The 12,430-nt window shown below is 34.4% G+C and overlaps 1 protein-coding gene across 2 annotated transcripts in view; it reads left to right on the top strand.

The window, feature by feature from the left end:
• lcor (ligand dependent nuclear receptor corepressor) overlaps positions 1–12,430 on the top strand; it is a 41,479-nt gene that overhangs the window by 13,705 nt on the left and 15,344 nt on the right. The window contains exons 2-5 of one of the 2 annotated variants that reach the window (XM_079889817.1): positions 5,059–5,124; positions 8,184–8,263; positions 8,822–8,948; positions 11,745–12,071. In XM_079889817.1, the coding sequence (XP_079745943.1) occupies positions 5,059–5,124; positions 8,184–8,263; positions 8,822–8,948; positions 11,745–12,071 (600 nt within the window). Of the gene's footprint in view, positions 1–5,058; positions 5,125–8,183; positions 8,264–8,821; positions 8,949–11,741; positions 12,072–12,430 lie in introns of both variants that reach the window. The other variant, XM_079889816.1, reaches the window with a different exon arrangement.

Genomic DNA, 12,430 nt, shown 5'->3' with positions numbered 1-12,430 from the left:
TATTTATATTACAGACATTGATAATGCCTAAAAGTACTTTGTATGGAAGCTTGTTTTCCTCCATGGAATAATTATAAACTTTTCAGATATAAACTAGCAATTGCATGTTACAAAGTCAGAGCTCAGAGATAAAAAGTCAGAATTGCGACTTCATGAGATATAAACTCGCAATTGTGAGAAAATAGTCAGAACTGTGAGAAAAAAAGTCAGAATTGTGAGATATAAACTCTATAAAGACTGCGAGTTTATATCCCGTTTTTGCCAGTTTAAATCCTGCAATTCTGACTTTATATCACACAATTGTGAGGAAAGAAATTTGCAAATTATTTTTTTTTATTTTTTATTACGTGGCGGAAATAAGCCTCCATATGTTTGAGCTTATTTGAAGGGATACAATTTGTGTAGTTGTACTATTGATGTCTCGGGCTTGTATTATTTTATTTTATTTTTCACATATATATATATATATATATATATATATATATATTTTTTTTTTTTTTTTTTTTTTTTTTTTTTTTTTTTGGACAAACCAGTGGATGTTATCATACCTTGATGCTTCTTTTCATATTTCTAATAGCCAGTGTTCCCAGCGGGCATTGAGGCTCACACTAGATATGTGTTTTGTATAATATATTGAAAAAGTATACCTATTTGGACCTATAATCCAAATTACTTTAAATTAGCTCTATAGTATTCTAGCTACATTTCTTGGTGCTTGAAAATTAGAGCACATTAAAAATTGATTTCATTTATTTTTATGAATCTGTCAAAGGAATAATAAAAGATATCAAGCTTGCGTTTTTACAATTGAAATCCTAATCATTTCAGTGGCCTTCAGTCGGATAATTAAATAATTGGATAATTAATTAGACGTTCTGCTTTTGGCACGTGGCGCACTGAATAAATCATTGGCCCCAACAGGATAGTTGAACTGCGCTGCATGACTCCGGCGTGCCGCCACGCTGAATTCATCCGGCAGATTCCTGTCACAAGGAAAATGTTGCTGCTTTTTTTCCCCCTCTTCTAAACGTACAGAATAGCCGTCGGGATCACAATGGCAGGTTCTTCGCAGATTTGGGATTGCTTTCTCAAACACTGCGGCTTTTTTTGTGGGTTAACTCCTTAACCAAACAAAGAGAAATGACCCATTTTCCTCCACCCCTCCCAAATTTGAATAAGCTTGGAGTGAAATTGGATAAATGCGGCTGAAATGCGGAGAAACTGCTCTTTAAACACAACAGTGGACTGAAGAATGGGGATGAGGGCAGGATTGGGATCATATTTTGGTGTGTTTTTCTTTTTTGTCTTTTGAACTGCTTGGGGCCGGGTGACATCCTCTTCCGATGTTGAAATCTAACAATCTACTCTTCCCATCGGAGATGTTTCTGCAGGGACTAACCATAAGATCTAACCGAGATTAATGTGTCTTGATGGAGGTGTGTGTTTGCCATTATATTGGTCAATTTCGTTCTTGAAAACTCAGTTAATTTTGCTTCGACACACTGGTTTGTTTAGTTTTCCTTTGACCTGGCTGTCACGCTGCTGACTTTTTTTGTGTACCTTCCGTCTCAGGGAATGGCTCTACCAGATAGAGATGGTTGTAGTTGACACAGATTTCCCCTGAAAGAACAAACCCAACCCCCTTTCTACCTTCTGTGAATGGATGTTGGGGGTAGGGAGTTGGCTTAATTTAGGGTTAAGATAAACCACGGGGAGGCAAGCGTGCACCGTCTCTAATATGCTGATTTTAACGATTTAATGAAGGTATTGCCATCCCCGGAGAGAAAGAGATACCCCCCCCCCAGTCTTAATGTAAGATGATATTGATCTCTTGGGTGGTGCTTAGTTCCTTAAAATGTTGCAGAGGAAGTCTGGAAGATATTGACAACAGCTCAAGCCTTTAGGAAAGTCTATATTTTAAGCATGAAACAGCAATTTTTTAAAAATAAAACAGAAAATGCTGAAGTAAATTTTTAGCAACATATGTGAAGCCAAAATATTAACAAATTATTGTAATATTCATTCAGAAGCAGTTAATATCCAGGTTCATTTCAAAGGGGCCAAATGTCAAACGGTGTGCCTCAGGGTTCGGTACTCGGTCCAATGTGTGAACATCTCCAAATTGACATGCTGTCACCGCAGATAAAAATAATGTTAATGCTAAATCTCAAAAAATAATGCTAATGCTAAATCTCATAAAATAATGCTAATGCTAAATCTCAAACTTTGCTCGGAAATGTTGTCACATCCGGTTCGATCCCATAAACTTCTAATTTTCTTTTCTTTCTCTTACTCATATATATATATATATATATATATATATATATATATATATATATATATATATATATATATATGAAGAGTTCAGATGTAAAAGCCTCTAAGTGCCATCTGAAATTTTCTTCTAGAATGATAATTTTTTATCAGGCTTGTATGTTTAAGTTCAGTAATTTCACTTAAATGACAATCAATAGGTAATTTTCATTGTCATTTAAGTGAAATTACTGAGCTTAAATATACGAGCTTGATAAAAATGATCATTCTAGAAGAAAATTTCAGATGGCACTTCTTTTTGGCTTTTGCATCTATATATATACATAGGGGATAATTCAATAGGCATTTTTAGTAGATAAAATAAACGCTAATGTAGTTCATGGATTTTAGAAACATAGCCTAAGCAAAGCACTCCATGTTAATTGTGTTTAGACTAATTTCAGCATTAGAGGTAAAAGCATGATTATGTTTTTTTTTTTTTACAGTAACTGAGCCTTCTAATCTGCCCTCAATGTAGATTACACATATGCATTTATGTTAGATTAAACTCAGTTAAAGACTGAACAGTTAGCTTGTTCAAGACGTACATCTTGGAAACGTTGTCCTTCAACCATCTGCAGAACTCAGACTCTGTACGATATATCGATCTTATCTACTGGTTAGATACATGGTTGCTTGTTGCCCAGTGAAAGTAAATTATTCATTCATCCACTACACTATATATAGACTATTAATGGTCACCAGGAAGTTCGAACAAAAAGCTGCTGACGTGACCCTCCCTGGTGTCAAATTGATTGGCTTGTTTCTGTTCGTTCACGCACCCCTCAGTGGGACATTTCCCCGCCCTGGTTTTACTGTTGTGTGTGTATGGAATGCATTCTTCATTTGCTCATGGCGATTTAGGGTCATGTAGTGAATGAATGTTAGTTTTGTTGGCTTGACTGAGTCGCTCTATGTCGATATCCCACACAGTTGTCCTTCATACAAAATGCAAGAGGCCTGTATGAAGTATTATACCAAGACTTATGATAATACAAAATACTTGCAAACCAACTTGGGTAAGGATTCAATTTTAGGCTCAATTTGTACACACACACATGTATATATGTATTCATTTGTTTGTGACGTTTGTAAATTATTTTAGATTTTTTAAATTTGCTTATCAGTTTTTTTTTTCCTCCAAACACTTTTTCCCATCAAACACTCCATGAAGTAAAACGTCAGTTTTGTGGTCCGTGTGTGTCAGCTTTGAGGTACTTGAAATATTGACAAAATTGGCTTTTAGCAGATACATATAAAATGTACAGTCGTTTTCTTTCAGGAAAATGGCTCATCTTGCACCGCTCATTATTTTATCGGTAACACTTCACAATAAGGTCTTATTTGTCAACATTATTCATGTATTTGAACTAACAATGGACAATACATTTGTTGCAGTTAATATTAGTTAATATTAGTTAATAAAAATACAGATGTTCATTGTTTGTTAATGCTAGTTCACAGTGCATTTCTAATGTTAACAAACACAACTTTTGATTTTAATAATATATGAGTAAATGTTGAAATTAACATTAACTAAAATGAATAAATGCTGATGAAGTATTGTTTATTCTTAGTGCATGTTCACTAATGTAGTTAACTAATGAAACCCATCCAAAATATGTATTAAATTAAAATACAGAAAAGAAATTCGGCATCACAGTCCATTCATAATTTTTTTAATACAATACTCTTGATTACAATATAACTTATAATGTGTATCTGTATGAACAACTACACTGACTTTCACAAGTAATATAACTCAGTATCAGTTGATTTTAGGCAAAAAATTATGTATGGCAAAAATGTTTATGAAATGTAATCACACACAAAATCTCTCTATATATATATAAAAAAAATGTCCTTAATCACTAATATCTTTGCATTATATGTCCAGTGTTTGATCACTGTGTACCTACCAATGCAATTATCCACTAGAGCTGGAAAAGCGCTGCAGTTTTAGCACTAATGCGGTGCATTTAATGGACTACAATGTTAGAAGTCTCTGAAGTGCTCGTTTTTGTTTTCAAAGCCTCCTTTGTAGAAGCAACAATTTGGAATGCATGCTTTATCACTGCAGTGGGAACAGCTGATGAATAGTGAATCACACTAACTAAGTCTGGCTGTTTCTGTTTCTGTCAGAAAGACGGCGGTCTCCTGAAGGACAAACACTTGTGATCATGTTCTTCTTAATCACTGTGACAGCGTAGCTTTAAGGACGTATGGTTTTGCCTTAACTCAAGAAAATGCCATACATTCAAGTTTAAGTGTATGGTACGGTTTAGACTAGAAAATGTTATTTTGACGATGTTAATTATTTCATTTTGAGGGCTGCATTCATTTGCATAAACCTTTTTTAGATATTTTTGGTGGCAGTTCTTCATTTAGGAGTTGACATTGTGTATTCAGATGTCTGCATCGCATCTGGTTCCTTTGTAAGATTTCCAGGGCTTGTACAAAATCACTTCTATAGACATTTACCCAGAATAATACTGATCTTTTTTTTATTTTTTGTACTCCCTATTTTAGCGGCTTCATCAGACTGTATTCATGCAGCTACTCCGTTGATCCAGTATTTTCAGTTAATTAAATTGAGTGGCAGGATTAAATTGGCAAAGCATTGATTTAGTTCATAAAATTGAAAGCGGTTTGTGCTCGTGTGGGGGTAGACGTGGGTGGACATGTGATTTGTACTTAAAGTCCATACATATAGCTAATAAGAATGTACCTTTGTCTTCTTCACAGGGTTTGAAAGCATTTTGGAGGGGCTGTTTGGACCAGGACTCGTAAAAGATCTTACCTTCTTTCAAGGTCAGTGTTGCAGTTTATATGATGGTGGTGAAGATTAAAATAACAATTACTTTTAGTTTCGAATGTTGGAAACCTCTACAGTCTAAATACAGAAGACTTTTTTTTCTTTCTTGTTCAGATTTTCTTATATTAGCCATGTTCCTGACCTTATATTATAAGTCATGAAAATGTATTAAAAATCCATTAAAAATATGAATTATTACATTTGAAAAACATTTGGCCACAACTAACAATTTTGCCTCTTAAGTTTTTTCACCTATGACTGTTTGTTCCACTGTAGGTTACCAAAGAAACAATAGCGTCAGTGAAGAGCATGTTCAAAGCTAAATATGACATTAAATTAAAAACTATATTGTGCAGTCAACCTGTAATTTTTTTTCAAACTGCAAAAGTGTTGTGTTCAAAAATAGTGCACAGTGCTAGCAATAAAATTAGCCTTTGTGAGACAAAGAAGTTGGCCGGTTTATTCCAGAAATGTCTAAAGTGTTATTTTAGTCTCAGAAATGCTTTAAACATAATACATAATCCGAGATTTAGTGAAGTTAGGAAGGAAATCTGGACTAAAACATGCCGAATAAATGTACAGATGTTCCACTGTGGTGATGGGAGCAGCTAAAAGAGAGAGAGAGAGAGATTTGTAGAGTTCTTAAGTTATTGGAGGTTTGACGTCATTCGCTCTGATAAAATGAATGGTTGTAACCACACATACACGAGTAAGCCTCAAACTAGGGCTGTGCAATGATTAATCGCATCCAAAATAAAAGTTTGTGTTTACATAATATATGTATGTGTATTATAACTATTATAAATCGATATAAATGCACACACATGCATGTATATATGAAATATTTGCATATGTTTATATATAATTTATATTATACATAAATAAGACATTTTTCTTAAATATATACATGCATATGTGTGTCTTTATATATACAAAATGATTACATACACAATACACACACATATATTATGTAAACACAAACTTTTAATCGTATGCACAGCCCTAATTCAAACCCTCATATTCATTCACGCTGAAAAAGCCACTCGCGTAATTGCAAATTACTCTCGGAGGAACATTGTTTTGGTAGTTTTATGCCTCCGCTGCTCGACGGACAAATCTTTTGTACTGCACTTTAAATAATGAAACCATTTAAAGAGGTTTTTTTGTCCACTTAAACAAAATTGCTGTTGAAAAATGTCTTCTTTTGTTCTGGAGTGCCTCAGGGTTCTATTTTAAGACCTTTAGTCTTTTTGTAAATTCACAAAATTTAACGCAACGATCTAATTGCACATTAGCTTGTCAACCATAAAACTAGAAAATGTTCAAATTGTCTGTTTCTAAAGGTATAACTACTTAGTTGTTCGCTCAAAAGAACCATTCATGAGCCTAAACCATCAAATCATATTAAGCTAACTACATTTTTATAAAAAATTTCATGAATGAGCATGAAATATAAGCATGGCTTTGATGTTCTTTTTTTGCAGCACTTGAAGTGCAAATTACATTCACTCAGAATTTTCTATGCCAAATATGACCTTTTTCTCCAAGTTTTAAATTATGCTGGCAATTATATATTAAGAAAAATGCGTATTTTTGCAATAACATTTCATATTAATAATATATTTCGTGTTTGATCATTTTAAGGACATTTCTGTTTATCTTTTGCTGTTACTGGCGACTACAATAAGAAAACTGCTATTCATACCCAGATGAGTACAGTTTAGGTCTGGCTCTTCATGTTCTTTGGTAATGAGAGATTGTTTGATTGCTTGAGACAGATGTCACAGCATTTCTATTTTTAGTTATCCTTTTGTCTTAATTTAATAAACTGTTCTATGTTCTTCTTCACTATTAAATAATTCTTATTATAACACATAATATGTTTAATTTACCTGTCACACATGGAGTAGTCTAGACTAAAAAAGATTGTCTCCGCTTGGGTTATTTTGCAGGTCAAGAGACGGCAACTCCTAAAAATAAGCAGAATGACCTTTTCATGTGATTGTCAGCTAGCGGCTATGATCAGACACAGCGTTGAAAACATAATCTGCCAAGGATCGTAACAAAGAAGCATATTTAAAGGGGTTATATTAGGGGTCAAGTTTTATCACTTAAATGTCCCCCCTCAGGCCCACTTATGGTAGTCAAGGTTTCTTACACCAAAAACCATTGTAATTTAGTTTCTCATGACCATTTTCCACCCCCTCTTTTGAACCCTTAGAAATAAATGGACCATTTTTATTTTTTTTGCACATGATTCCTGTCAATGTTCACCAATACATCAGATCGCCGCAGTCTTCCATGTGATTTAATTTAATTAATAGTTTGGTCACACTTTAGATTAGGGTCCAATTCTCTCTATTAACTATTAAATTTGACTTTTGCCTCAATAAACTCCCAATTACTGCTTATTAATAGTTAGTAAGGTTGTTAAGTTTAGGTATTGGGTGGGATTAGGGGATGTAGAATATGGTCATGCAGAATAAAGCATTAATATGTGCTTTATAAGTACTAATAAACAGCCAATATCCTAGTAATATGCATGCTAATAAGCAACTAGTTAATAGTGAGAATTGTACCCTAAATTAAAGTGTTACCAATATTTTTAAATCAATTACTAGTAAAAAAATAAATATATATATATATATATGTAGTTAAATACTCAGCATTTTAGTTTGTGTGTTATATTAAAGACTGCGTTTTAGTTCTTACTCCTTTACAACTACGAGTCTGACACTCAACACACTGAAATTAGAAAAGAAAAGTTCACTTGTTGCGCATTTCATTTAATTATGCTAGCTTCTGAGCTTAAATAGTGTCAGGTTTTCTCATTCTTTTTAATACTTTAATGTAAAAAAAACATAGCATGGACCAAAATATCATTTGGGTTGCTTCTGAAAAAATTGTCAGTGCAGGAAAAACCACAGTATATAATTTTTTCATAAGCATTATAATTAATAATAATTGGCCAACATGTTGTCATTAGTTGCAAAGTGTTTTCAGTGTTTGTAAAAGGATAGCACTTCACTTACACCATTTTCTTGTTCTCCTCCAGATTGTGAGCCTGAGGGTGTGTCAGATTGGTCGTTTAATGAAAATTGTCTCTTTTGCTGCTTAAGACGTGAAAAAGTGAAGGTAATTAATCTCGCTCTTATTTTCTTATCTATGTATTTCCACAAACAATGCATTAGCAATGTCACATTTCACCTTGAGTCATGCTATGTTTTCAGACATGCAGCACTTTATATATATATACAGTATCTGTAGTAGCTGGGTCTTTGGCGTTGAATAAAAAGAAAAACAGGAGAGATGCTCATTAACGCTCTCAGGAATGTTTATTAGTCAGATTACATTATTATTAACTTAACTCTTTTAGTGTTTAAGATATCACTTGACAACACATCTTCAGATGTGACAGATACACATAACAAACCTCAAATCATATTTTTTCTTTCTTTGAAAGTAAACGGCATTACTGTGCACTGTGTAATTTGTATTCACAAATTTTAGCCGCTAACAGTCGGAGAAGTATATTGGTGTACACATCACATAGCACTCACTACACATCCATTTTTCAGGTGAAAAGAAAAGACTTGAAGTATTTGTTAATGAAGTTTCTAATATGATTGCTTTTGCTTTTAATTAGCTTTTTTTATTTAATTAATTTAGTCTCTCATTGTATTTTCTCTCTAGGAAAATTTGGTTGGTTTGAACAACCAAGTGTTATCAGAAGCGGACAGCTTCAAGCAAGATCAGTCCAATATTAACAAACTTGAGAAGCAAGCAGAGGATTTCCTCAATGTTGTCTTCTATAGAAAGGGTAAGACAAGCTTCACACTCATTAAGCCTGAAACCAAAGTAGTTGAAGACTGTGTGAAGACACTTTTTCCAGTTTACTGGTATGATCAATGTTAATTGTAGTTGAATTGTGTGTTTTTTTTTTCTTTTCTATTTGTTATAAACAAAGGCAATTACGGTGGTGAATTAAAATGATGTCCTTTTAAAATAACCTGAAATAATGCAAAACATTGCAAAAATCCATTTTGAAATAATTATACCTATGTTCAACCTTCTTTAGTGTTAAATGTGTCTGTTTGAGCACGAAAAAGCTCTGAAAAGTCAGTGCAAAATATCAGTAGGCACGTTTCCATTACAAATTTGCGCAAAACTTTTGCGTTTTTTTTTAATATCGATAAAAAACGCAAAAAAATGCGAAATGACGGCTTTTCCATTAACCGATGTTATGCGACTACAGCGTCATTTTTTCCTCTCGCGATCAGTCATTCCAAAAATCATGGCAATGGACGTTGGTAGGTATATATATATATCACAGCCACGTACCGCACTAGACAATTTGAAGGGTGATGGAAACACGGCTAGAGTCAGTGTTTCTGAACTCCCTGAAACGCCTCCAGTGTAGTCTTGCGTTTTCTTCCAGGAAAAAAAGGTCACAATATTCCTCATTTAAATCATTCCCGCTCATATGCATACGCAGAATAAAGAGACGAGGCCTGGTTGAGTTAGTTAGTAGTGTGTTGAAACTGAGGATTATGGTAATTAGGGGTGGGACATTTCCCAAACATGCTCGAAGCCCTTAACCAATCACAACACACTGCTCCAGCCGACCAATCAGAGCACAGTGTGCTTTTCAGAAGGAGGGGCTTCATGGAGACAGGAACTAAACAGAGCGTTACTGGCAGACTGGGAAAAGAGGAGCTGCAATAATGGAGAATATGGGGGAAATATTGTATTTTTTGATCATTCAAGCATGAAACCTATTCTAGTAGAGCCCAAATACAAAATACACAAACAAAAAAAGTATTGAAAAAGGGCATAATAGGTCCTCTTTAAATCAATTACTATATATACAGTAGTCAACATTTGAAGTGGATCAAAACCTTTCGTCAAAGTTATACATGAATTTTTAACAATACCCGTTCTTGTCTTAGGACAACTTTGCTGAACTTCCACGTCAAATGTTGACTATTGTGTAATATATACACAGGGGTTGGACAATGAAACTGAAACTGTTGGAGGTTTTATTGCCTGTATATGCACGGCCTGGTTTCCAATCTTCACTGATTTGGTTTGAATTAGCTGAGCAATAGCATAATAGAGCAATGTACATAAAATATTGCAATCCACACAGCATAATGGCAGACAAATCAGAGTTCAAGGGCACCAATACACACAGCAAGACTGGTGACTGAATGGTTTGATGAACATGAAAGTTAAGTTGAACATCTCACGTGGCCTGTAGAGTCACCAGATCTAAATATTTCAGAGGAGCGAGTCAGAAAACACTCAGAATCCCTCTGAAGGACTTGTGTCTGTCATTCCCAAGACGAATTGATGCTCTATTGGCCACAAAAGGAGGCCCTCACTATAATAATACATGATTTTGGTTTAAAACCAATGTTTCAGATTCATTGTCCAACCCCTGTATATCACACATGCACATATATTCTTCAGTAAACAGCATGCGTATCACATGTGTACAAGATAAGGGTTTTGAGGTTCAAATCTTTTCAGGTTGTTTTCCTTCCTTGTGCTGTGTGTATTTGATGTTTTACGCTCTACGGAAACGCTCTTCCCTTTTTGAAAGCCTGCAGAACTTTACTGCCCTGTAGGAAATGTTTTCACAGCCTTGTCTGTTGAATCCAGTGCCTTTGATTCGAACAATGGCAGTAAACAAGCGCATTGTGAAACAGTTTGATGATGCAGTGTTAAAAGATATAAAATTCATAAAAGAGAGAGGTATTTTTAGTCAAATATTAACTTATCTTGTTCGTGTTCACCTGGCTGTTTAATAACAATATTGAAAAATACATAAGAGACTTGTTCAAATGTGTGTGTGTGTGTGTGTATATATATAGTAGGGGTGTAACGATACCCTCATTCGATACATATCACGATACTGAACTCACAATATGATATTATTGCGATACTCCAAGACATATGATAAAAGGTTAACTTAGTATTAATTTAAGTATAAATTTAGTATTACATTGTGTGTGTAATTGAATAGGCTTGGACTTGGTGCTGAAACCCAATGCACAGGACAATAGAAACACCAGAATAACAATATTCATGATTCTGAAGCTGAAAATACAGGATTATTTTAGACGAATATGCTTGTACTCTTTCACTGACTAGATATATTTAAAATAATATTGGCCACTTTTTACTGGTAATAAGACATTTGGCATTATCAGGACACACAAATATTCCCCCATTGCATTATTATACATTATATTCAACACTAATAGCAGTTTAATGTAGTACTGACACCAAAACTCTGTACATTTTTATTTTGGATAAACCGTCCACGATACATATTGTTGCATTTTTGTATTGCGATATATTGTGACACGATATATTGTTACTTACACCCCAAATATATAGACTAAAAAATAAAAAAATACATTACTAAAACTTTAACTAAAATTAAAACAAAAATTGAAAATATAAAAATATAGCATTTCAATGATACTAAAAGCACTGGTGAGCTCGGAATATATTTGGAGGCTAGACGTATATCTTATAGCTAAAACTACTTTCTCAATATCTTGATGCATTCGTTGTCTCATTGCATCCCGTATATCTCTCTCAGCAGACCTCCCAAGATTTACAGACCCCCACATTCCTCTAGTGGCTCGTGAGATCATGCAGCGAATGATCCGACAGTTCGCTGCCGAATATACCTCAAAAACCAGCTCAACTCAGGACGTACCCCAACCCCAGTCCCAGCCCAACGGCACCAAGGACCAAAGCCTGCCGAAAGCGCCCTCGCTGGACCCGGACGCCTCCACACCCGCTCCCGGCACCGGCACCGCTGCCTCCGCACAGAACCCCGTCCTCAGCAAGCTCCTCATGGCAGACCAGGACTCCCCGCTGGACCTCACCATCAAGAAACCAGAGACGCCAGAACCCAGCGAACAAGGTGAGGCCAGCTGCGTTCATCGCTTTCTTAACCTGTGTGTGCATCTTTTTTAAATGTCGAAACATACTTTTTTAATGTTTTAATGTTTTCAAAAAAAAAAAATTCAATTAAGTTTTTATTTAGTAGTGCTGGGCAACGATTAATCCAAAATAAAAGTTTGTGTTTACATAATATATGTGTGTGTACTGTGTATAATTATTTTGTATATATAAATACACAAACATGCATGTATATATTTAATAAAAAATGTGTTATTTATCTATAAAATATTTATATTTATGATATAAATTATGTATAAATACAGTCGTCAACATTTGAAGTGGATCAAAATCTTTCATCAAAGTTATACATGAATTTTT

Source organism: Squalius cephalus (genome assembly GCF_949319135.1).
Source record: "Squalius cephalus genome assembly, chromosome: 13".
In the NCBI taxonomy this organism is placed as follows: domain Eukaryota; kingdom Metazoa; phylum Chordata; class Actinopteri; order Cypriniformes; family Leuciscidae; genus Squalius; species Squalius cephalus.
This window is presented reverse-complemented; position numbering and strand designations above follow the sequence as displayed.